Here is a 27,088-nt window from a genome sequence, read left to right as displayed (position 1 = left end):
GGTCAATTTGCATATTACTCTTTTATTAGATAAGATAATTGACATACATCCTTGTCTAAGTTTAAGGTATTCCACATGATTCTTTGATTTATATCTTTTAAAATGATTATAATAGTTTTAACATTAATTCTCTCATGTAGAATAATAAAAAGAAAAGATTTCTTCTTGTGATGAGAATTCTTAGGATCTACTCTCTGAACATCTTTCCTATATATCATGCAGCAGTGCTAACCTTAGACATGATTCTATAAATTTCACCTTAGTCCTCCCTTCTCTTAAAACTGGAAGTTTGCATCTTTTGATCACCTTCCTCCAAGTCCTGTTTCTGAGTCTGCACTTGAAGCACCCACTGTAATCAGCCTTGGGCTCCTTTCCACTCCTCCTGTACCATGCATATCAGTCATCTCCCACCCTCAGCTTCTGCATCTTGTTCTTCCTACCCCAATACCTTATCCAAGACTCTTTCACCCTTAGTTTGCTTTTTTTTTCTTTCTCTCCCTTCCCCCATTATAATCTATGCTACCACCACCACACACCTGAAACTGGTTCAATAAGTCAGATAGAAAGAATCTAACGTCATATTAGCTCAAGTTTAAATGCTTGAATCTAGTTCAGGAAGAAGAAAAAAGATAGAAAATTCAAATGTGAAAAAAATGTGCCCTGGCATTAAAAATGAATAAAGGAAACTTTATGAGACTAGAAAAGCCCCTACCATGGAAGAAGGTATGAGAAGAAGAGAGGAGTTTGGGGATCTGGAAGCAGAGGACATCTATGCCATGCTTTCTGGACTTATAGCCTTACAAACAGCAAGATCCCAGAGGGAGGTGAATATGGTATTTTTGGCAGTCATGTTTATCAGTAATTTTGGAGAGATTCCTTCACCCCCAGGTGGTGAACCAGTGAGGAAGAATCAGGCCTTCTTCTCATGCTCATCATCCAAACACCTGGGACTATGTGAGACTCTTGAACTATGGCATTCTTTGTGTGGGGAGCAGCAGGGAGTGGAAACTCTAAGAAGGACTTAGGTTAAGTTTTCTATTAACCCAGCAGGATGGAAATTTGAAATATAAATTAACTAGAGGCCTGGTGCACAAAATTCATGCATAGGGGTTGGGGGCCTCTCAGCCTGGCCTTCACCCTCTCCAATCCAGGACCTCTTGGGTGAATCTGACTGCTGGTTTAAGCCAGATCCCTGCCGGGGCTCTGTGATCAATTGAAGAGCAGAGGGAGATCCTTCCCACCTGGTCTGAGCTCCATCATTGATACCCGCCCACAAGAGGCCCTGCACACCCTGCCCGCCCTGCCAGGGCCCTGTCATCAATACTCCAGAGAGGGAGGCCCTGCCCACCTGGCCGGCGCTCTTCGATGGGCCCTCCCAGCCATGATGGCTTTCCTCAGCCCTTGCACCCAGTGGCTTTGTCTGGAAAGACATCCAGTCTAATTAGCATATTAACCTTTTATTAGTATAGATGTTTTGAAAATAAAGTGATATTTCTGAATTTATGCACTTGAATTTATGTTCATGAGTCATGCCTATAACTTCTTTGACAATTATATCCTGAGGTTTTTTTGTTTTGTTTTGTTTTGTTTTTTTAATAATTAAATTTAGAACTTATTTCTCCAAATAAAAGGGGATTTAGAGATCTAGAAAGGAGAAGTAGGAGTGGATTTGGATCACTTTTACTATAGAACAATTCTTTATATGAAAATAAATACTTTCATGGTGTGCCCATCTACAGCATAAGTACTAAAAGAGGAATGATCTTAAAATTAAAAGAGTTGAGCCCAGGAAGTAAAGAAAATCTGAGGATCAGATATTTGTCTTGAGTGGTATAGTAGCCAGTGAGAGAATTACCTTTGGCTTGGGATACTGAGATTTTTTTTTTTTTCCCCCTCTCCATTTTTCTTGTTCTTCTCACATCACCTCCCCTATCCACATTTTTTTCCTGTTCTGAATATGAAAGTTAAGATTACAATAATCTGTATTGTTGCATTTATTATTGGTTACATTTTTTTTTATGGTTCTAATTCAGAACATTACTCATTTTTTAAAGAACTCAGATTTCTTTTTGGAAATGTTTCTTTAAAAAAACTTTGAAATTTGTGGAAATTCACTCTTGAACATCCCTGGACATAATTCAGAGGCTGATTGAGGGAAGGGCTGAATTTCTGACTTTAGATGATGGCTGTGGTTTGGCAATGAGAAGCTGGGAAAATTGGCTTCAGGAGCAGGAAGAACTTCACCTTTCTTTAACGGAGGGAGTCGGTAAACATATCCAATTTCTCTCCATTTTAAGGCGGAGTGTCCTTTTCCTGGACTTTTTTCTTCTGAGTGCCTAGGTGGTGGGCCATGGCCCTGGTGATAGCGATCTTGGGGTTCTTGACTATGGGGCGGTGGGTCACAGGGTCCATTGTCATAAAAACCATGACCATCAGGATGATGTCCATCGGGATGGTTTCCATGGGGACGGTGTCCATGAGGATGTTGTCCATGGGGACGGTGTCCATGGGGACGGTGTCCGTGGTGATGATGTCCATGGGGATGGTGTCCATGGGGATGGTGTCCATGGGGATGATGTCCATGGGGATGGTGCTCATTGGAACTATGATTTTGAGGGGGTGCATGTGTGCCATTGGTGCCAAAATGGAGGTGATGGCATCTTGAAGGGGGCAATCGTGAAGGAGCTCCTGCTTGAAGTGGTGGTCTGTCTGAGTGATTTTTGTCATCCAGAGGAGGTGGGCATCCAGATTCATGTGACTTGTGGCGATGGAGGTTATCTCTGGATCTATTGTGTGTAAATGGAGTCTTGCTAGCAGAGGAATGCCTATGGCCTCCAGAGTGGAGGGGACGGTCCAGATGGGGTTTTACATCACTTATGTTTCTGTGTTCCTGGTGAAGGACATAGAAAAGTGAATATCATCATGTAAAGAAGAAATGAGATGTTTAACTTGATTTCATTCAACTAAATCCATACTTTTGGATTGCAGGAATAAATCTTAAAAGTAGGTATCAAAAAAGGGTTCTCATATTTTTATCTAGGCAAGTTCGTATTTAAAATACAAACAAAAATCATCACTTACCACCATCATTTCACAATAGCAATATTTTATAACAACAGTCAGAAAGATAATCCCAGAGTAAAGGATGGTTCTTTTGTATATACAGTAAGTCCCCAGGTTATGTCGGAGGTCCATTCCTAAGGTGATGTAACTTTTCGCCGTAAGTTGGAACCCACTTATATAAGCACCTACTTCACTCACATGGAGCACATATACAGCAGTAATGAAGTGAAACAGTAAAAAAAAAAAAAACATTTTAAAGAAAGATAACAATTCCTTACTTTTTCTTGTGGTACATATAGTAAATAATAAAAAACATAAAGCACATATGTACAAACGTCAAAATGACGGAACTTTTTTTAAAAAAGAAATGAATGGGAGATGGTGACACAACCACTAAATGATGTATGTCGAGTTGACATAACCAAAGGACTGCCTGTAATATGTTCTACCACAAAAAAATTTTTTCTTACTATTGTTATTTTTCTCATTTCCATATAAAGTGATAAAATTATATTACAGAATGGTACTCATCTGTAGATCAACATTTGGAAAACTAGTGCCTTATAATTTCTGCTCTCAACAGAGTTCTGAGACTCTCGCATCTCTTTCTTCTGAAAAATGAGCACTTCACCTCTTCACTATCCTTATTCAGGTTTTATTTGTTTGTTTAAATATATTTTATTGATTTTGTTACAGAGAGGAAGAGAGAGTGATAGAGAGTTAGAAACATCGATGAGAGAGAAACATCCATCAGCTGCCTCCTGCACACTCCCTATTGCGGATGTGCCTGCAACCAAGGTACATGCCCTTGACTGGAATCAAACCTGGAACTTTTAGTCCACAAACCAACACTATATCCACTGAGCCAAACTGGTTAGGGATCCTTATTCAGGTTTTAATATTTAAAAAAAATATGTGCAGCCATCCCCATGGTAATAAACTTGCACCCCTTTTTGATTTGTCACGTGGATGTTTGAATTATTTTTTTCTAATATAAAAAATTCTGTGAAGAATATTTGTGTGTAGAACAAAAGTTTCTACACACTGATATTCTACTAAAATGTTGTTCTGTATTTTATATATGTTTATATAATAAACTTGACACAAATTCATTACCCTTATATTCTGTGCCTAATAATAAAACTAGATTATTAAGTCAGCAATGGAGTCTTAGCTACAAGAACCATTTTCAAATTCATTAAAGGTTGGTTAAATTGGTCGTGATTTTACTTGTATGCCAAATCTTACACTTTCCAAATTCTTGAAAAAAGTGTCACACTTTTGGTGTCTTACCAACAATTGTACAACTTCTCCAGGTGCTATTTTCTGTTTTTCTCCCCCCTCCCTGCTGCCCCACCACATCTCATTCCTCTCTCTCTCTCTCTCTCTCTCTCTCTCTCTCTCTCTCTCTCTCTCTCTCTCTCTTTCTCTCATATACACACACAAAAAACCATAAGAACAAAATACACTATGTGTGTGAAAACATTACTTAGTCTGGCACTGCTCATGACAAAGGTTGCTTAGATAACTCACCTTAAGGTTGAAGACTTCACAGTTTGTGTCAACCCCTATTGGTGTTTCCATGTCAGAGGCCTCTACATCATAAGACAAAACTGATCTGCAGAATCCAAAGACCTATAAATAAGACATAAACCTGTTAGTGTATGTGTATTTGTGTGTATGTGTGCAGGTGGTGTGTGAAGATGCCCAGCTAGAGTTGTGAACTTCCAGATATTCTAGAAAGGAAGGAGAGCTCTAGAAAAAATCAAGTTAATATCATTAAATATCTCCACCAGTTATTTAACAATATTTCCTAGTCAACACTTTGGGGAAAGTACAGGTTCCAAAGATTTTCATTACTGCTGTTGTTCTCTTCCATGACTGGTCACTAGCACTGGCCTTCCCCAGGGGTGGTAGTTGGGAATATTATGTCACTGATGCCTCAGTGTTAGATCAGCTCTTTTGCACTGAAGACCTGAGTTGCCTGTGCCTAGAGAAAAAGAAGATTTATGTAGAAGCGAGATTTGTACACTTTAGCCAAGACCCTTGGAAAAGTTTTGGAAAAAAGGGAGCCATTATAAAAATGGGTTTGCACAGACCCTGTCAAAGAGACTCATCTGGCCCTACCCTAAGTTCAGATGCTACACCTGGCTGACATCCCTCTGCCCCAGAGATCCCTAAACCCCGCTGTCAAAGTTACAAATAGAAAACTCCTTTTTTTGAGAAGACTGTTAAGCAGTAAGATTTTGAGTACAGCCCTATCCAGTTTGGTTCAGTGGATAGAGTGTCAACCTGGGGACCAAAGGGTCCCAGGTTTGATTCTGGTCAAGAGTGCTTTATTGGTTGCAGACTCCTCCCTGGTCCCATGCCCTGGTCAGGGCTTGTGCAGGAGGCAACCAATTGATGTGTCTCTCTCACATCGATGTCTCTCTCTATCTTTCCCTAAAAATCAAAGGAAAAATAAACTTTGGCAAGGATTAACAAAAAACAACAAGAAGAAAAAAATTTGTGTACAGTTTTGGAGTCAGATAGACCTATGTTAATCCTGGCTCCATCATGTACTAGTTCTATGAGATTTAGGTAAGTTGCATAAAATTTCCGAAACTCAGTCTTTATTTCTAAAATGAGTACACTACTATCTACCCACAGGTTGTGGGAGGGCTTAATCAAATGAAATGATGCTATAGAACATTTATCATTGAGCTTCTCTTCTCCAGCCTCCATGTTTCTGCACTGAGTTTGCATTCTCCACATCAAGATAGTTAAGGATTTGTTGGGGTCAAGGGGATAGTCACAGGGATCCAACAAAGCAATAATATTTGGTAGTGGTTTTTAAACTATAGCTTGCTATACAAATGCTGCTTATCATTCATACTTTCTGTAGGCACATGAGTATCAGTTTATACATGAGTAGCGGGGAAAATCCCATTGACTGAGCATCTTGGTTGTGAACATTAGGCAAGAGCCTTACTTTACTGAGCCCATTACCTTCCCATTTGTCAAATGTGGTCACTGTGAGGAGCGAATGAAATGAAGTGAATGAAAGCACCCCTGAGTATAGGTTCTTAATACATTCTAGTTATTAGTATTAGCTGTCTTTAATCCTGATGAGTTAAAAAAAAAACCTTTCATTATTAAGTTTAGGCATATATCATGTATATTTATGAAATAATATTCTCATTAGTTTTGTCACCATGCCTCAGTTTCCCCATAGGTAAATCTGGGAGAAAATTGCTATATGGTTCATAGGGTGGTGGTGGGGATAATAGGCTAACATACATGTAAACCTTTTCTAGGGTATCTGGCGCATAGTAAGTAGTCTCCAAATGTTACCAGGTATTCCACACTTATATTATACTCACATTATGGTGCCTGCGAAAATGGTCACTGGAGCAGTTCCTCACAGAGAAGTCAATATAGTAATTGGTTCTCCTCCCTCCTCTCTAGAACAAATAGGATCAAAGCAGTTTCAGGAACATCTTTAAAAAGCTATTAGATACCTATTATCTAATATACTGGAAAGGCACTATCAGGATCCACCAATATGTGCCATTCTTCTTATTTTCTGGGTCTTTTTAAAATTTACCAAGTGATAAGATGAATACTATTTGATTGAAAAAGCTCAGATAATACAGACATAATCAAGCATAGTGTGAAAAGTCATTCTTCCTGTACCCCAGCCTCTTCCTCTCAGAGGTACCACCATCATCTACTTGATGTGTTTTTCCTTCTAGCCTTTTCCTAAATGTGTTGTGTATATACACACATATCTAATTGTTTAATATAAGGGGGATCATAGTCTAAGTATTATTCTGTAACCTGCTTTTCTCCCTTGGCAATACAGGTCCAAAAACCTTCTTTTTAGTACGTAATTGCATTGTACTGATCCCATTGCTTGTATGCAACATTATCTATCTCACTTTGTGTTTTCAGAATAGAAGACAACATAAACTAGCTGTTCTACAAGACTGTTATGGGTGGGAAGCACTTGAGTCCCTGGATGGGGAAGGACTGTCCTGGATGTGGTGAGGAAGTTGCTCTGAGCCTGTTTTCCATCATAATACAAAGAGGATAGGACTAGATCAGTGGTCTTCAAACTCATTAGTCAACAAAGCCAAATATCAACATACAACGATGGAAATTTCTTTTGAGAGCCCAATATTTTAAACTTAAACTATATAGTTAAGTACATTTTTATTAACTTAATTAGGGTACTCCTAACTGGCCTTTGCTAAAAACTCAAGGGGCCAAAGAGCTGCATGTGACTAGAGAGTCACAGTCTGCCCACCACTGGACTAGATGATTTTAATGACTCATAACCCTAGTATGCTCTTCAGCATTTTGCTCTTTTTTCATTTGGATTCTTCATCTCTGTTGATATCACACTCTCCACATCTCCAAAAATTTTTTTTAAAAATTGCAGGAGGGTAGTTCTGTGGTATCTGCTGTCTGTCTCTTAAATCTGCATCAGGAGGCAAGAGCAATTGGTCAAGATAGAAGCATAACAAAAAGGAACAAGAAAGTATTGGGGGTGATGAATATGTTCACTATCTTATGTGTGGTGTTGTGTTCACTGGTATATAAATATATTAGAATTATTAAATGGTGTATTCTAACTAAATATATGCTGTTTATTAAATGTCAATTACACCTCAATAAAGTTGCTATTGTATTAAAACAAGCAAACAAACAAAGCAGCTTGTTTTTGTCTTTCTCTGGTTTATTTCACTTAGCATAGTACCCTCTACATTGTCACAAATGGTAAGATTTAATTCCATTTTTGCTAAGTAATGTTTTATAAATATATAATACATATTCTTTATCTAATCACCTATCAGTAGGCACTTAGGTTGCTTCCATATCTTGTCTGTTGTAAATAAGGCTGCAATGAATTTAAGGATACATGTATTTTTTTGAATTTGTATACACTTGAAACTAATATTATATTGAATGTTACCTATAATAATAAAAATCATCTGGCCCAAGAAGGCCAGTAGAAAGAGGGTCAATGTAAATGAATTTGTGCCTGCAAGGTTGGAGCCTGGGCCCTCAGACTCCAGTTGGACATTAGTGGAAACTCACAGCTCTGCCAACTCTCTCCACTTGGTCCACTCTGAAAGAAGCAAAGTCACCATTCTCCTTTCTGTACATCTCAAGGACTTTCTCTGCTTGTTTTCTGTAGACCTCAGTCTCCTCAAAGAAATCCAAGAGTACAGGGCTGTCTTTAGTATTGGCCAATGCAGAAAAGACTGGAGAAAGAAGATGGCAGTTTTGTGGTTAAACAGCACTATCAGTGCTGTGACTTAATACATATATGCATGGTAGAAACTATGACAATAGCTCCTGTTTTACAGATGGGTGAATTGAGGGTTGGAGAGGCTAAAAAACTTGTTCTAGCAAATCACCTAATCAGCAGCAGAGCTAAACTTAAACACAGATCCTTCTGCTGCTCAAGTCTCAGTCATTACCCTATTCAGATGCCCCAATCCCATCATTCATAAAGTGTGTTAATATTTTAATGAACTTTTCGTATCTCTGCCAAGGAGGAAGAGCATCATTAAAGTGAAGTTGTGCCCAGAGAGAGAAGGTACAGCTCAGTCTTCTTTAAGGAAAACTCCTGGAATTGCTCAGCTGCTGAATTTTTGTATATTGAATTATGCTAAAATTTGTTATTTTTAAAGGAACTCTGTGATAATTCTCTTGGAAAAAGTAAATAAAAAGAACATGGACTATAGAGTCAATACTGGTGGGATAGGTTAAGGTTCATTACATTTTGGCTATTTTATGAGGCCAAGTAATTTAATCTCTCTGAAACTCTTTTATGAAGTTAAAATAGAAAGTTACATAGTCTTATGAGATTAAATGAGGCTGCTGTAAAAACTGTAGTATTAATACATAAGTTTCAGATGTTGAAGTCAACATATTGCTAAGTACTTTGGAAGTGTACTATACAGAGCATCTTATTTAATTCTAACAAAGACCCAATGAGCTACTACTATTATTAGCTTTGCTTTACACATGAGAAATCCTTAAAGAGGTTAAGTAACTTTCCCTCAAGACCATGCAACTAGTAAGTTATGAGACTGGAATTCAAATTCAAGCAAATCTGACCCAGACAGAACCCATGTTCTCTATAATGATGCTCCACTGCCTTATATAGCTTTCTATTTTTATATATTTAATTTTTTGAAAAATGTATCAATAATAGGAGGAAGTCCTCTTGTGACTTTTTAGGAGAGTGAGTAATAATCAAGTCCATGAGCATAGTTAGGAACTATTGTACATCATAGTATTATATGTTAAACTAGGGGCCCAGTACACAAAGATTCGTGCATAGGGGGTGGGTCTCTCAGCCGGACCTGCAACTTCTCCAATCTGGGAGCCCTCAGGAGAGCTCTCTCCAATGCCCAAGTTTCTGTCTGTGTTTGCAATCATGTGAGCGAATTGTCTGATACCGCCACCCAGTTTGATTTGTTGCTCACAGAACAATAAAGGCTTTTTTTTTTTTTTCTTTGTTTCATTGGTGGAGATTTCCTAGAAGTTTTAGGATATCTTCCCTTTGATTTTTCCTAGACATTGATTTACTTAGGTCTCTCACTTTTGCTTCCCCTCTGTCCCCCACCTTAAAGAGATCAGGTAACTTTCAACAACAGTAACTTGTGCCAGGCTCACTTTGCTCTAGTGTCTAGCATATCCATCTGCCATTAGAACTACGATTTCTAGCATTCCTGGTGCTCCCCGTACTCTGGGCTTCTGCTTCCAATCCTGAGGCTGCCACCAGAACTACTATTCTCAGAATTCCTGGTGCTCCCTCACTCTTGGTTTTCCCCTTTTGCTCCATCTCTGTCCTAAGGCCTCTAGCTCTGCCAAGTTCCCCAAGCCCCTCCACTCTCCACTGGCTCTCCAGCTCCACTCTCTGCCTAATACCTTTGTATGCAAATTAACCAGCCATTTTGTTGGGTTAATTTGCATACTCACTCCTGATTGGCTGGTGAGCATAGAAGATCAATTTACATGTTTCTCTTTTATTATATAGGATACCACTGTATGATTGAAATCTATATCAATCTAGAATTAAGTAGTATTTTAATAGATTATCATACCAGAGCTTGTGGTGCAGTTGAAGTCATTCACTCTAAGATCCTGAAATTCACTCAAATGTGTGGTAGCTATTACCTTACACTGTCCAATCACCTGTAAAAAAGAGGAGTTTATTATTGTGTATTGCTTTCTTCAGGTTGAAAAAAAACACAAAAAGTAATGCAACATCCCTTATTGTCCTTTAAAATTTATTTTTGGTTTCTCAACAAATCCTCTTTCAAACCTGTATTTTCTTAATCTGTTTCTGCGAGAGTTAGATGTCAGAAGCACCCAAAACCCTCATGAGAACCACATATAAACTGTTTTAACAGGTCATGGCATTATCTCAAACATTTTCAAGACAAGAAAAAAATGCTATAATTTCTAGGTATGTAAGTGTCTTATTTTCTGGAACTAAAATCTTAGATCTGTGCTTTTCATCTTTGTGTTCTTCTCCTGTGGCAGACAGCCTGGGACCTGATTATCCATGTGCAAAGCAACATGGGATCTCGTTCCTCATGATAATTGCAATTAATCCCCTTTAGTCACTCCTCCTCCTGGGACCAGTCTTCATAGGACACAATTACAAGTGTATCCTAGGTTCTACACCCAAAGACTGTCAGGGCCAGAGAGGATCTTAGAGTTTATCTACTCCAACCTCCTCCTTTTATTTTATAACCCAGGACATGAACATCTAGCAACATTAGGCGATTTGCACAAGATTGCTGGTCATGCTAAAACAAGTCCCACTGACATATTTTGAACTGGATTCCTAGGTGAGGCTCTCAAGAGAATATTATTCAAGGTCAACATAATCTTCAAGAGTCAAAAGACAGAAACTGCTCTTCCTCTTTTGCTGTGGTATTCAGCTACCCTGGGAAAACAGAGTACACAGAGTCAAGAATAATAAAAAGAGGGAATTGTACCATGTTTACTTACTATATCATGTAGATATCTAGAAATATTTGGATCACAGTCATCCCAGTGTTTCCTGGATTGGACTGGACAGTTAGATTCTTTGACATCTAAGACTAAATAATAGACATCTGTGGATTCCTGAAAAAATTCAAAGAGAATAACAGGTGAGGAACATGTGGGAGCCCAGTATGTTTTCATTAGAAACAATCTCTTGATTTCTTAAACAGAATTTCTGTTCCTTTCCAAATCATTACAGATGTTTATTTTTGTGTCATTTGATCTATTTATTTGAATAAATAGCTTGAAAAAGTTATCTCTTCAAATAAATAGTTATTTATTCCAATGTTCTTTTTAAGTAGCCATGATGTTGCTTCTGTTTATGAGCTTTAACAAACAATCACTAAATTGTACCATTATTTTGGGCGGAGATGTAAACTTAGAAATTATAAGTGATGAGAGCCACACCATGAGCTCCAATCTGTATGCACAATTTTGTCCTTTCACCCAGCTCTTACCTGAACTTGGACTTCTTGACTTAATTTCAACTTGCCCAAAATCAGCTCTTCTCTTACAAACTAGCTACCTCTCTCAATTTATCTTGCCTTTTCTCAATGACACCATTAATTATTTCTTGTCTTAATCTTTGGATTTAAAAAAATGTGACATCAGCTTTGAGTTCTTTCTTTGCTTTTGCTATCCAGTAACCAGATCTTGAATGATCTTTCTTTGAAATGTCTCATGTCTTTTTTAAATTCTCATTGCCATAAGTCCCACCTCATACTTCCCCAGAGTCACAGATTAGCTTAGGGAGTGCTAAAAGTGGGAGACACATTTTTAATTTTGTTTGATATTGAGCTGTTAATATTAAAAATAATATTTTCTAGGTCTGTCTTCATTTCCTCATTCTGGAATACATAATATAGTTTTCTAGTTTAATCCCCTGCCACCTGCATCTATCTCCCCAGGTACACTGTGCTCCCTGCTCCCACTCAAAGGTAGCCCTGGGTCAGTTCATCCTGTGTCCTATAATGTGGCAGAGATCCTGGACTGGGACTAGAGGTCACTAAATTGCTGTTTGAATCCTGAATCCCTGCACTCATTCTCTGCAACCTGTAGAGCCTCCACATCTAATACTTCAACAAGCATCAAGTTATCTGCTTGTCCTCTTTGGTGCTCTATTATCTGACCTCTCTGATTTTAGTGCTTCCTCCAAAGGGTACATTATTTTGGGGAGTAGGGAAGAGAGGCCTCCCTCCTTCATCTCTATCAAGCCCTCAAATCTATTCAAATAAGTATATAATCTATGTCAGTGATTTTCAATATTTTCATCTCATGGCACATATAAACTTATTACTAAAATTCTCTGGTACACACACAAGTTTGTTGTTGTTGTTGTTGTTGTTTAGCCGATCTGACAAAAAAAAATAATAATTTTCATTCATTCACATTGAACAGCTTTGGTGTGTTGGCTATTGCCTTTTTTCATTTGACAATCTAAGGGACAAGAGTTCAGTACCCCCCACTCAATAGTCAGGTATTTCATGTTTTAAAAATTCCTGTGGCACACCAGTTGAAAATTGCTGATCAAAGTGAAGACTGTAGGCTTGCTTTGCAAGATAAGTCTACATTCTTTCTTCCACCCTGCTTGCTATGCCAAATCTCACATAGAACTTCTGGAATTGCCCTGCTTGTGTCTAATTACTCCCTAATACTCTCCTTCCTGATTTTTCACTCACAGAGAGGTGGTAGTCCTGGAATTTCCCTGCGATGACTTTAACCCAGCCCAACTTCCTGTTCAAATCCTAAATGAAGCATTCTCTCATTCAGTGATAATAGTTCTCTAATTGTCCCACATCTATAATATTCACTCGGTCAATTAAATATATCCTACCCTACACAGTGTGTGTGTGTGTGTGTGTGTGTGTGTGTGTGTGTGTGTGTGTGTGTGAGAGAGAGAGAGAGAGAGAGAGAGAGAGAGAGAGAGAATGTGTGAGCTGATACTTATTTCCTTAAGGCTAGGCTTACAGTTCATTCTACTTTTTCTCTTATAGCACTTAGCATTTGTGCTTATAAGTATTCACAGATTGATTTATTGTTAAGGATATACTAATAACAGATGTTAGTGTGGGGGAAAAAAAAAAAAGAAGAAGAAGATTCTAGAGCAGCAGCAGAAACCAAACAGAAAACACTGACCAAGTCCATTCCATTGTGCAAAGCAGTAGGCTTAGTGGCTAGAGTCACACTTGCCCCTGGTACATAGTTTCCCAATTTAGCTCTGCCATTGGCAATTCCTTACCGTTTTGTCCAAGTGGGCATCAGTGACCCTCAGCAACTGAAAAAGGTAGCCATTCGAACGTCCTTTATTGATCATGTCTAGTGCTTTCATAGCCAGAGGCTCAGTAGCATTGCAGTTTATGGGACTCATAGCGCAGGAATATCTAAGTGTGATCCAAAGGATGGAAAGCAGAGCTGCAGTGAATGTCTTCATTTTGTTAAAATGGGAAAACTATCCCTTACTATGGTATACAACAGCAGAGAGTTTTATAGAGACTTTTTAAACACACACACACACACACACACACACACACTATTGATTAATCAGTCTTTATACATTTTTGTTGTGTAAACTGAATGTTCACCTTGACCCCTGGGTTAAAATCTCTGTTACCATGCCGTAAATGATTAATGGGTTCTGGGGACAGAAAGTTGAGACATGCCTCTGATGTGTGGGTGAGATTGTGAGCTGAACAAATCTGGATATTTCTAGTAGGTAAAAGGTCCAAAGTGTTTTTGAACATAAGCACTGCCTCTTTCATTGGTGTGGGGGTTAAGGTTATTAGTAATTTTCCTCTATCTGCAGGCCTGTCTCAGCCAGGGATTATCACAATCACTCTCATTGTTAAATTATAGACATAGAAGTTTTTAGCAAAAACAGCTATATTATTTAAGGGAGGACCTGAGTTCAGGTAGAATAAAATGATTAAGAGCCAGTTGCTCAGATCTGAATTTCATCTCTAGATGGTTACCCTCTTCCTGTGTGATGCTGCGTAAGCTATGAAACATCTCTGAGTCTTCATTTCTTCATGTATAAAACGGAAACTAATACCTCCTGACAGGCTTGTATAATAATTTAATAAGAAAACATAAAGTAAATAATACAATTCTTGGCAGAGATTCAGGTGCTAAATAAATGATGCTATTGATTATTATTTTTGTTGTTGTTGTTATTATTATTATTATTATTATTGTGCCTGAGAAGAAGTTGAGGACACCAGCTATCATCTCAGTTCCCTATGGCTCTTGAAACATGTCAAAAATATTGTTTCCTGTGGAAAAGAACTGTGGTGAGGGTGGAAATCCAGCCATTTGATGCCCACCTAACCCAGAGAAGGGGTTAGAGTGTTTACACAATGGGAAGAGGGGCTCTGTATTGGGGAACAGAGCTGGGATTAAGCTGACCCTCAGCCCTATTACTCCAAAGAAACAATATACCTACATGGATCCTTCATACCAGGAGAACCCAGTAACATCAGACCAGAGGGAATCAGCTCAGACTTCCTTCCCACTTAGACAGCATCTTCCTCCCTGCTCTCTTCTCTGTAGTGAGTGTCTATAAGTGTCCACAGCATTGGTGCCCAGCCTTAGCTCAGATTGTCTGAGGAGTTTTGAAAAGTCCTTGTGTCCATGCCTCCCCTGAGAGCAATTCAACCTGGATCTTTGGTTATTAAACCCGGGCATTAGTAGTTTTGAAACTCCAAGATGATTCAAATGTGCAGTCAAGGTTGAAAATGATGGGGGCACCAGACAGAACCTGAAAGGATTTCAAAGAGAGAGGGAAAGGGCAGGGTACACCATACAAAGAGCAGACCACACTTCCCAGAGTCACAGATTGGCTTAGGGAGTGCTAAAAGTGGAAGGGACACAGTTTGACTTTTGTTTGATATTGAGCTGTTAATATTAACAACACTAGCTTTTAAGTACCCAAACAATACCACCCCAGTGCAATGACTGGAAAAGTATGAAATCTGGCCAAGATGTTATTAAGGGGGTCTCACAAAGGTGGGTTTGGGGAATGCTATTGATTAAAACAAAAACTGTTTTATGCTTCAATGAGTTGAGTTCCTTAATTAAGTCTTGCAATTATTGATGTATTGGTCATGTCCAATATAGAGTGCCATGGACAAATCAGATTCTGGTAAAGGGAAAGGAATGGGGCAGGGAAAAGCCACCACAAATGAGAATAAGCTCTTCCTACAGTTTTGTTTTGCTAAGACTTAGGGGTACTCACGAGAGCCATGCCTTCTCTCCCCCTTGCTTTATTGAATCTTAAATACAGACACAATGCTAGTGATGCCACACTGTTATGGGGTAGCTTCAGATGACACAGACATCTCAGGGAGCCAGTGAATGTGCTAGGGTGGCAATGGTCAGGAGGAGAAAGACTGATGGTGAGTAGTAGAGTTGATCTTTCCTGGGGAATTATCTGATCTAGTGTTGTGGCAGAATGTATGAGAGAATGATCAGCCAGAACTATGAGCAAGAACCTTTTTAACCTTTCTTTTACAGATCTACTAGTCCAGGGGAATTTTGGATCCAAAGCCTGAACTGAACTCCTGGGGCGGCTCTGACCTATATACCTCCTCATGTGGCGGGTGCCTGAGTGTCCCCGCAGCTCCATCCAAGTCAGCTGTGGCAGGGCTCTGGGGTTAGGCTCTGCAGGTCCGCCCAAGTCACTCAGAGTGGGGAAGTAAGACTACAGTTTTAATCAGATGCTGAACTAGGTTGCAAATCCCTCCCAACCTCTCACCCCCACCACCTCCCGTATTCCTTTTCACTAGGAAGTGACATTTAGCATTGGTGAAGCATCTGACTGGCTTGGGGAAAGCTTTCTAGCAGTCATGAGCCAGAGAATGGTCAATGGTGTGGAATGCACAGGGGACTAGTGACTTTTCATAAGATGATTATCAGGGCAGCCGGGGTAGATAGATCTTCACCTCCATGTGTTCTCTCTGCATGCAGGTTCTTTCTGGGTGTCCTGGTTATAAGATCAGGAAAGTCAGGAACAGAATTTTTATTATTTTTGTTGTTGTTAATCCTCAGCCAAGGATATTTTTCCTTTGATTTTTAAAGAGAGTAGAAGGGAGGGGGAGAGAGAAAAACATCTATTTCAGAGAGACACATAGATTGGTTGCCTCCAACATTTCCACATAAGCCCCAGATTGAGATACAGGCCCTTGACCAGAATTGAACCTGGGACCCTTCAGTCTGTGGGCCAATGCTCTCTTCACTGAGGAAAATCAGCAGGGCCAGAATTTGTATTTTTATATATTTTTTAATAAAACTTTATTGTTCACATTATTACAAAAGTTCCTCATTTTTTCCCCCCTCCACCAGGTTCCTACCCCACCCTCTGCCCTTTTCCCACCCCCCATTGTCCTCATCTATAGGTGCGCAGTTTATGTTCAGTCTCTTCCCGCACCCCCCACTCCTCTTTTCCCTGAAAATCATAAGTCCACTCCCCTTCCATACATCTGATTCTGTTATATTCAACAGTTAATATTGTTCATCAGGTTTTTTTAATTCCCTTGGTTTTTAGATTCACTTGTTGATAGTTATGTATTTGTTGTTCATAATTTTTATCTTTATTTTCTTTCTCTTCCAAAAGAACCCCCTTCAGCAATTCAAATTATTCTGGTTTGGTGGTGATGAACTCCTTTAGCTTTTTTTTTTTTATTAGTGAAGCTCTTTATCTGGCCTTTGATTCTAAGTAATAGCTTTGGTGGGTAGATTATTTTTGACTGTATGTTCTTGCTATTCATCACCTTGAATATTTCTTGCCATTCCCATCTGGCCTGCATGGTTTCTGTTGAGAAATCAGCTGACAATCGTATGGGTGTTCCTTTATAGGTAACTAGGTGTTTCTCTCTTGCTGCTTTTAATATTCTCTCTTTGTCTTTTGCTCTTGGAATTTTAATTATGATGTGTCTTGGTGTGGTCATCTTTGGATTTCTTTTGTTTGGGGTTCTGTGCGCTTCCTGGACTTGTAAGTCTAATTCTTTCACCAGGTGGGGGAAGTTTTCTGTCACTATTTCTTTCAATATGTTTTCTGTATCTTGCTCTCTCTCTTCTTCTGGGACCCCCATAATTGTGATGTTGGTTCGCTTGAAATTTTCCCAGAGGTTTCTGACATTATCTTCAACTTTCTGGATTCTCTTGTCTTCTTGCTTCTGCGGAGGAGTATTTTCTGGCTCTTTATGTTCCAAATCTTTGATTTGATTCTTGTGATCTTCCATTCTGTTTTTAGGACTCTGTATAATATTTTTTATTTCAGACAATGCATTCTTTATTTCTTGTTGATCCCTTATTATTTTTTTAATAAATTTTTATTGTTCATAAATATTATTACAAATGTTCCTTTATGCCCCCTCCCCTTTCATTGCTCTCCTCCACCAAGTTCCCACCCCACCCTCTGCCCTTTCCCCACCCCCATTGTCCTCATCCATAGGTGCACAGTTTATGTTCAGTCTCTTCCCACATCCCCCTCTCCCCTTTTCCCCAAGAATCGTCAGTTCACTCCCCTTCCATACCTCTGATTCTATTATATTCAACAGTTAATATTGTTCATCAGATTTTTTTTTAATTTCCTTGGATTTTAGATTCACTTGTTGAAAGTTACGTATTTGTTGTTCATAGTTCTTATCTTTATTTACTTTCTCTTCCAAAAGAACCCCCTTCAGCAATTCAAATAATTCCAGTTTGGTGGTGATGAACTCCTTTAGCTTTTTATTGGTGAAGCTCTTTATCTGGCCTTTGATTCTGAGTGATAGCTTTGGTGGGTAGATTATTTTTGGCTATAGGTTCTTACTATTCATCACCTTGAATATTTCTTGCCATTCCCATCTGGCCTGCATGGTTTCTGTTGAGAAATCAGCTGACAATCGTATAGGTGCTCCTTTATAGGTAACTAGGTGTTTCTCTCTTGCTGCTTTTAATATTCTCTCTTTGTCTTTTGCTCTTGGAATTTTAATTATGATGTGTCTTGGTGTGGTCTTCTTTGGATTCCTTTTGTTTGGGGTTCTGTGTGCTTCCTGGACTTGTAAGTCTAATTCTTTCACCAGGTGGGGGAAGTTTTCTGTCACTATTACTTTCAGTATGTTTTCTGTATCTTGCTCTCTCTCTTCTTCTGGGACCCCCATAATTGTGATGTTGGTTCGCTTGAAATTGTCCCAGAGGTTTCTTACATTATCTTCATCTTTCTGGATTCTCTTGTCTTCCTGCTTCTGTGGAGAAGTATTTTCTGGCTCTTTATGTTCCAAATCTTTGATTTGATTCTTGTGATCTTCCATTCTGTTTTTAGGACTCTGTATAATATTTTTTATTTCAGACAATGTATTCTTTATTTCCTGTTGATCCCTTATTATTTCTTGTTGATTCCTTATTATTTCTAGTTGATCCCTTTTCATATCCTCATAGGTCTTATCGACCTTTCTAGGAAATTCTTGAAAAACCTTATAAGCGTAGATTTGAACTCTATATCCAGTCACTTTTTGTCCTCCATTTCTTTTGTTTGTGATCTGTTTCCTTGTCTCAGCATTTTTGCAGCTTCCCTGAGTTGGTAGCCTTAAAAGTCTCTGTATTCTGCTTGGATTGGGGCGGAGTTTCAGGATGGAGCCTACAGCCTTGGCTTCCATCAGCCACACCCTATGCGGCTCCTGAGTCTCAGTGTTTCTCAGGGTCCTTCAGTACTCATTGCAAGCACCTCTGAGAGTCAGGTGCCCTCCAGTTTTGCCTGCTACCAAACAGCCTAATCTCTCCCCCAATGAGCCCGGAACTGGGGTTCAGTTCAGTTGGAAGTGGGATTGGAAGTGGGTTCAGAGCAGTCTGGAGCTTTTGTCTCCTTCCCGCCAGGGCAATCCCGTGGCACAGCCAACCCTCCCTTCTCTGCAAGCAATGTGCATGCCTCCAGGGGCTCTGCCTTTCACCACTCCCCCAGGTTTCTGCCTTACAGCCCAGTCTCCCTCTGTATGAGCCTGGGTCCCCAGGGTCTGGCCTAGAACTGGGGTTCAGTGCAGTCGGAACTGGGGCTCAGCACAGTCCGGAGTTTTTGTCTCCTTCCCGCTAGGGCAATCTAGCAGCAGAGTCAACAGTCCGTCCTCTGTGCGCAATGTGTGTGCCTCTGGGGGCTCTGCCTTTCGCCGCTCCCCTGCTATTCCGCCTCACAGCCCAGGCTTCCTCTATATGAGCCTGGGTCCCCAGGGACTGGCCTAGAACTGGGGTTCAGTGTTGTCGGGTCTAGGGTTCAGCACAGTCTGGAGCTTTTATCTCCTTCCCGCTAGGGAATTCCAGCCAGGCACTCAGTCTTCCCCTCCTCTCTGGCTCAGTCCTCTCGGCGCGTAGCGTGTCTCTGTACCTTAGGCTTTTACAGCTCCTCTGATTTTCCTTCTGGTTTTCTCTTTCCTTCTTGTTGTAGAATTTCCAGTCAGTCAACTTTCTTGTTGACTGACTGGAAATTCATTTTATATTTTAGTTGAATTTTATTGAAATTGTTGTGTGCGGCTGCGATTAGATGTTTACCTGTGCAGCCATCTTGGATCCTCCCCCCGGAAATTCCACCTTTAGGTTGAAGTTTGTGCCAACAACATCTGATCAATACTTAGTGTTGAAATAATTATGGAGTAGAAGGAGCATGAAACTCTGTGATGACTCTCAGGCTCTTGGTGTCCTTCCATTTTTATCTAATTTTGATAAAAAGAATCACAATATGCTCTTGCTCAGATAGAGGAGGGTATTCCTAAGTATGGCAGGTCCCACATCAGAGACATTTGGCTAAAAGTCAGTAATCGTTACAAAGGGAAAGGTGAAAGACATAAGGCAAATATTCATGCAATGATATCTTGGATGGTTTAGGAGGCATGCAGCTCTGTGTACAAGGGGAGGTTGTAATCCCATTCCCACTTCCAGCCAAAATGATAAGACCAAGAGGACTCAAAAGGACACACTTTATCGTGGATGGTTTAGGAGGCATGCAGCTCTGTGTACAAGGGGAGGTTGTAATCCCATTCCCACTTCCAGCCAAAATGATAAGACTAAGAGGACTCAAAAGGACACACTTTATTAGCTATTCTCTATGTTCAAACCCTTTCTCTCTTTCTGTCTCCTTTTCCCATTACCTCTCATCTCCTGTCAATCATCACGTAATCACGGAATTCTCTATGTGATTCTGATGGTGGGAGAATAATAGGGTTACTAAAATAGGCTTGTCCAGGACACTCAGTAGAGGGTTGTTCTTCTTTGGGGAAAGGTAGGACAATCAGCTTCTTAAACAAAGGCGCCCGGAAGAGGAAGTCAACATCGAGGGGTTCTCCCTGGGGATTTGTGGTTAGATCCAAGTGCACAAGGAAGGCTTCCTCAGGATCCACTTCCTGAGATTCTGCATCATCCAGTTCAGGAAGGTACTGGACAGATCCATTTAGCACAGCTTTGGAGGGTGACTGTGCAGGTTTTTTGTTTCTCCGGTAAACAGCAAATTTTCGCTTTCCAGGTATGAGAGTCTGAAATAAAAATGGTTTCAATAAGGGAATGTTCCCTAGGGAAATCTCTGCTGTCGCTGGTGCCAGGCTAAGCTGTTCTATGCCTTTCTGATGGAATGTTTCAAGGGAAGCCAGCTAGAGAGATGGGCCTCGGGTTAAAGGGTTATAAAGCAAAACAGATAAGGGCCAGGGGAAACCAAAACTGGTAGAAGCTTGATTGCTAGCTTGATCCAGAGAACTTAAATGGCGTATTCAAAGTCCCTAGTGGACTGTTTCCCTGCTCCTAGTATGGCAGCAATAGCACCTTTACTAATTGTTTATTCTCTGCCAGGACCAATTTAGCAACTTTTATCCAAGTCTTCTCACTTATTTCTCACATGGAACTGGATGAAGTAATCATTGCAAGCCCATTCATAGATGAAGCAACCATGACTCAGAGAGGTAAGAATTTGCCCATGGTCACACAGCTCATAGGTAGCAGAGCAGGACTGGATGGAACCCAGGTGGCCTCTCTCAACAACCCTATCAACTATATTAGGCTGTATCATATTAAGTGCTCAATAAATATTTCTGGAGAGGGACCAAGTATTTCCATGGAAACAACTTCTCCTGTCAGTTCAGGGTAAGGGTCTTTGGATACTGAATTTAATGTCTCAGGGCCTGAGCCATCCCAGCTCAGAGGTCCTTATTTCTGAAAGTTGTAATTATTCTGCAGGAACAAAATGAGACTAAAACAAAGAGTGAAAGGTCTTTAACTATCTATCCTATAATTGTGACCTCAGGGCAGCCTAAATAAAATGGTGATCATGGATCTTAGGAAAATAAAATGAGAAAATGAGGTGGGGAGAGCTAAAACATAGATATTCTGCTTTTTTTCTTCACAGAAAGACAAACAATTAGAATTAAAAAAAATATACCTGTGATTTAAAAAAGTCACAATTTATATTGACAAGCTTTACTTCAAATCTTCGACCCAGAGAACCTCTGCAAATACCAACAGGCTAAAAAAAAAAAGAGAGAGAGAAAAGATACAAAGCTGTTTGAGTTTTACAATTATCAATGATCATAAATGGAAAACAACTTGCTTTCTGCTTATTTGGACAAACAGCCAACCAATATTATATGCTACTATCATGCAATAGGTAAGCCCTGAGCCAGTTATCTCTAGACTAGTGACCTGGTGCACAGATTCATGCACATTGAAAGGAAATTAATTAGAAGGTGGCTGGCGGAGTGGGACTGGACATGCCCTGGAGCCAACCTCCCGTGGTTCCTTCCTGGCCAGTACCATGGAGTGGCACCATGCCTTGAAAGTCTGTGGAATGAGTGGGGTTCCTCTGGTTGGTGGGGTTCCTTGGCCTGGTCTGTGGGGATAGGGCCAAAACTGGTTCTCTGACTTTTCCTGGGAGGTTCCAGAGTGCGAGAGGACACTCTGCAAAGTTGCTGTCATACCGGATATGGAATACAAATGCAAGTGTGCAGTAAACCAGATTCTGGCTGACAGTTCCCTAGCAACAACATAACCCACAACCGAAGGTGGAATCATGTGGCTCCAGTAGGAATTGGGCTCCCTCCTCTCTGGTTTCAGGGTGCATCACCTAAGAACTGCCCCTGCCAAGTCACTGTAGCTTGGCAGCTCTTGCATTGAGCATCTGCCCCCTGGTGGTCAGTGTGTATCATAATGTTCAGTTGGGTGGAGGGAGGGACACTTAGCAAATTAGCCTTTTATATATGGACTAGTAGATTATCCCTCCAGGTAACCACCTAACAAGTCTAAATTGCCTCCAATGATGGAAAATTTAAAACTTCTTAAGGAACAAACTTTACTAGAAAATTCTTTATATGAAGTAGAAATCTGTGTCTACACAGTACCTCTTGGCCCTATTTCTACCCTTGGGTCAATTAAAAAATTTGTTCTTAATTCTCATGGAGCAGCCCTTTATGTGTGTTCCATCTGAGTTAACTCTTGTGGATGAAAGCGGCCACAAGCTAACCTGACAAGCTCAGAGAAGGCCTGCATGGAAGTCTTGCAAACTCAAAGATCTGAAATAATCACAAAGGATGGTCTGAAATTAAAACTTTAACTAAAGGCACTTTATAGTGGGTAGTCATGTCCTGGCCAATATCTTCCCTGACAAATGTCAATCTTTACCTTAACTGAACCTATTGTCTTTTTGCATTTAAGATAACATACCTAAAATGTCAGCTTAACTTGTATCTTCCCCTTTTCTGGATCCCTCAGGGCACAACCAAATGTTTACAATTATCAGTGGGATAATTATAAGAACAGAGACCATAAATGCTTACATTATTATTGTTATCATGTTAATTGTTAACTGTTAACTATCCTATACCCACCTAAATTAATAAGTATAATTGTTGACATTAACTATCCTATACCCAACTAAGTAAAAGAATTGTCTATCATTTTATTTTTACTTTTTATTCAATCCAAGAGGTTCCTTCCTCCACAGTTTTGCTTTCTCCTGCCTCCCTAATCTATCACCAATGGATTTTATGTAACCCATTTACATCTCCTTTTTTGACTGTAATGTATAAAACAAAGTGAAAAACTGCCATTCTCCTAAGCATTATCCAAATCCGTTGAGAATTCTGCTTCTCAGGAATTGTGGACAGTTTGGCATAAATAAACTCAGAAAATTCTTTACAGGTTTGAATGCTTTCATGTTAACACTCTTCTCAGACAAAACCACTATGGGCTCCTTCAACTTTTCTTTATTTAAAAATAAAATAATTTTGTTTTCTTAATACACATGTAATAGTTATTTAGAATATGGATAAACAGAAAGAACATAAAAAGACCTATAATTGCATGGAAGGAACCTGTTTCCTAAAATGATTTGATTTATTTTCTCTAATATTTTTTTCTATGCATATATAGTTTTTCTTCTAAAAAATACGATTATACTATGTATATTATTTATAACCCTCTTTTGTCAGTTAATAATATTTTGTGAAAATCCTTTTATGGCATTGAGTAGTCTTCTATGATATTTTTTAAATATTTTTTATTGATTTTAGAGAGAGAGGAAGAGAGAGGAAGAGAGAAAAACATCAATGAGAAAGAAACTTCATTTGGCTGTCTCCTACATGCCCACTACTGGGGTTTGAGCCTGCATGTATCCTGATCAGCAATCAAACCCACCATTTTCTGGTTCATGGATTGATGCTCAACCCCTGAGCCACACTGGCTTCTATGATCTTTGTAATGATTACCTTTTTGATCTTTATGATTACCTAATATTCCTCTGTATTATTTAACAAGTTCTCTTTTGTTAGACACTAAATTGTATCTCATTTGTTTTGTTTAAACATTGAAGCTATATCTTTTCATATATACCTAGTAAACTTCTTAGGGTAAATTACTGGAAGAGAAATTTTAGTCACAGAGGATACATATTTTCAAGGTATATACCCAAGAAAGATGAAAATATATGTGTCCATAAAAACTTGTACACAAATGTTCATAGCAACATTATTCATAATAGCTCAAATAAGAAAACCCAAATATTCATCAACTGATGAATTAATAATACATGGTATATCCATACAATTAAATATTATTTTATAATTAAGAGAAATGAAGCACTGATACATTCAACAAAATGGATACAACTTAAAAACGTTATGTTAAGTGAAAGAAGATAGATTCAAAAGGCCATACAATATGATTTCATTATATTAAATGTTCAGATAAAAGTAAAGTCACAGAGATAGCAAATAGATTAGTGATTTCCATGGATTTGGGTAAGGGACCAAGGAGAGTGATTGCTAATGGGTTTGGGGTTTCTTTGGAAACTAATGAAAATATTCTAAAATTAGATACAGATGGTGGTGGCACAAGTCTGAAAACATACTAAAAAGTCACTAAATTGCATAGGTTAAAAGGGTGAGTTTAATGGTGTGTGAATTATGTCTTAATAAAGCTGTTATTAAAAATCTATACTAATAAAAGGGTAATATGCTGATTAGACTGGAAGACCAGATCAGATGTCCTTCCAGGCAAAGCCATGGTGGCAGGGCCAAGGCAGAGGTGGTTAGGGCGATTAGGCCAGCAGTGGGGAGCAGTTGGGGTCGAGCAGACTGGAAGGGGGGGAATTTAGGGAGTTACCAGGGTGGCAGGGGGGGCAGACCAGCAGGTGGGCAGTTGGAGGGTAACCAGGCCGGCACAGGGGGCAGTTAGGGGTGACCAGGCTGGCAGGGAGGACAATTAGGGATGATCAGGCAGGCAGGCAGGCAAGCAGTTAGGAGCCAGCCATCCCAGATTATGAGAAGATGACCAACTGCTGGTTTAGGCCTGATCCTGGGGATTGGGTCTAAACCAGCAGTCATATGTCCCCCGAGGGGTCCTAGAGATGGTGCAGGCTGGACTGAGGGCCCTCCCCCCATGCATGAATTTTGTGCACCGGGCCTCTGGTAGAGAGAGAGAGAGAGGTGTAATATGCCAATTAGGCTGGGATACCATAACAGGTCACTACTGGACAGGAGGAGGTTGTGCTCATAAGAGAGACCCAAAGCTAAGACAGAGACAGAAACAAGGGGGCTGGAACAGACATGGACAGGGACAGAGGGGCTGGCCTGCAGCTTCTGTGGCCAAGCACAGTCCCAGTCAGGAGAGGGCAGCCCACCCACAGCCTCTGAGGCCAAGGGCAGGCCTAGAGTCCTTTCAGTATAATTGGGGCATTAGAGGCCACAGAGTGATCATTTCTTTTTCTATGAAACAATAACTCTGACACACTATTTACAATAAAATAAGCTCCATATACTTTGACATTTTACAGCCCTGAAAGCAACATGTAATGATCAGCAAAGTGAGAAGATGAAAGAATTTTTACTCTTTTAAAGATGTAACTAATTTCTGTCTAGAAGACAAACCAATTAAAAAAGCGATGGTTTTATTGTCCTATAGGTCATTAGCCAGATTTTATCTAATTTGGCAATTTTACTTCAGGCTTTCATCTTTGGTAATCTCCTTTGAACAGCATTACCATCCTGCCAGTCCCTTCACTGAGTTAAACAGAACTTTTGCATCTGCTATTATGTATTTGAATAAGAATTATGTACTTAACATGTGAAAAATTTTGTTTTGACACAATAAACCAAAAGATCATTTGATTCTTCCCTGAAACTCAGAAAAGCACAAACTTGGACCATTGGTGTGGCTTAGGCTAATTTTCCAAATATTGTTAATGAAATTCATGTAGGGAACCTCACAGAGCTAAGAATTTTCTTTTAGGCCTACATATTCAGCATCTCCAAGCAGGAGATCTGTTATTCTGTGTTTTGTTTTGTTTTTTAATACTCATCAGAGGATATTTTTTCACTGCTTTTTAGAGAGAGAGGACCAGAGGGAGATGGAGAGGAAGAAAGTGAGGGAGAGGGAGAGACGGAGAGGGCATGCTCGCAGCCGAGGGCAGAACCTCACCAGCAGTCCTGCCTTTGCGTGTGAGCTGCAGAGGAAACACCTTTTCTCTCAGTTCATTGGCTAAGCTCCCTGTACGCCTCTCACAGTGTTCTTGGTAACTTGCCTAATAAGAATCCAAGAAGGTGATCTAGGGTTTTTCCACCACACTCCTGGAGGAAAAAAAATAAAGGTCCGCTGCTGAAGGGTCTAAGAAATGTCATATCCTGCCCTAGCTGGTTTGGGGTCTCGGCCTGCCAACCAGAGTCTGGTTTGATTCTGGTCAAGGGCATGTACGTAGGTTGAAAGCTCCTCCTTGGCCGGGGCTCAGGTCAAGGCTCATGCAGGAGGCAACCAATTAAAATGTCCTCACGTTGATGTTTCTCTCCGTCTTTCCCTCTCTCTTCCACATTCTCTAAATATCAATGGAAAAATATCCTCAGGTGAGGATTAAAAAAAAGAAAGGTCATATCCTACAAAAGAAACATCTTGAAAATGCCTAAAGAAAGTTGTCATTTTTTCATGGTGAAGGAACTGGAATCCATGTTGACGAAAATATCTTGGCAGCTGCAGTGGCCAGCAGTGGCAGCAGCAGCAGGATGATGGGAGTGGTGTCTTCCCTGATCAGCCAGGTTGCCTCCTGCAGAGGGCTTAGGCCCACAGGGAGTTGGCTTAAGCCATCAGTAGGACATCCCCTGAGGGCTCCCGTACTGTGAGAGGGGGCAGGATGAGCTGACCGACACCCTCCGCCCCCACCCCAGTGTATGAATTTCATGCACTGGGCCTCTAGTAAGTAAATAAATGGAGAAAAGACTTTGATGCACTTTGTCCAATTGTGTTACCAACCAATGTGCCAACTGGCATCCCACCAGGTAGGTCAGATGGCTTCAAAGCACCCTCTCCATCTTAGATGCATTCTTTCAAAAATGTCCTGTTTGACTTTGTCCTTCTTAAGGAATAGTCCAAGGAATAAAACTGTATTCCAAATGTAACTGTATTTGTTCAGATATAAGTAGGACCACAATCAACCACTGAGGAAGTTTCTCTATATTTTACAGCCTCTATGATCTTTTTC

The 27,088-nt window shown here is 39.9% G+C and overlaps 2 protein-coding genes across 4 annotated transcripts in view; both read right to left on the bottom strand.

Moving 5' to 3' along the window:
- Nucleotides 1-1,441: 1,441 nt before the first annotated feature.
- On the bottom strand, nucleotides 1,442-13,661 carry HRG (histidine rich glycoprotein). Of its 2 annotated transcripts, XM_084871819.1 has the most exons (7): nucleotides 13,358-13,649; nucleotides 11,083-11,199; nucleotides 10,167-10,257; nucleotides 8,146-8,312; nucleotides 6,426-6,506; nucleotides 4,597-4,698; nucleotides 1,442-2,890 (listed from the first exon to the last, which is right to left on the bottom strand). In XM_084871819.1, exons 1-7 carry the CDS (start codon nucleotides 13,547-13,549, stop codon nucleotides 2,084-2,086), a joined length of 1,557 nt encoding a protein of 518 aa, XP_084727945.1. In that variant the 5' UTR covers nucleotides 13,550-13,649; the 3' UTR covers nucleotides 1,442-2,083. The 2 variants fall into 2 exon arrangements, with proteins under 2 accessions (XP_084727945.1, XP_084727946.1); XM_084871820.1 differs by lacking the exon at nucleotides 4,597-4,698 and having other exon boundaries at nucleotides 13,358-13,661.
- Nucleotides 13,662-19,777: 6,116 nt separating this feature from the next.
- The window catches only part of FETUB (fetuin B), a 28,479-nt gene continuing 21,168 nt past the window's right edge, over nucleotides 19,778-27,088 (bottom strand). The window contains exons 6-8 of one of the 2 annotated variants that reach the window (XR_014794107.1): nucleotides 21,509-21,592; nucleotides 20,170-20,612; nucleotides 19,778-20,059 (exon numbers count right to left, since the gene is read on the bottom strand). Coding sequence is in view for 1 of the 2 variants with exons in the window: in XM_084873769.1 (XP_084729895.1) it covers nucleotides 20,235-20,612; nucleotides 21,509-21,592 (462 nt within the window). In the remaining variant the exon portion in view is untranslated. Of the gene's footprint in view, nucleotides 20,060-20,157; nucleotides 20,613-21,508; nucleotides 21,593-27,088 lie in introns of those variants that run through there. The other variant, XM_084873769.1, reaches the window with a different exon arrangement.

This window comes from Pipistrellus hanaki (assembly GCF_964339955.1).
Source record: "Pipistrellus hanaki genome assembly, chromosome: 2".
NCBI classification, from domain to species: domain Eukaryota; kingdom Metazoa; phylum Chordata; class Mammalia; order Chiroptera; family Vespertilionidae; genus Pipistrellus; species Pipistrellus hanaki.
This window is presented reverse-complemented; position numbering and strand designations above follow the sequence as displayed.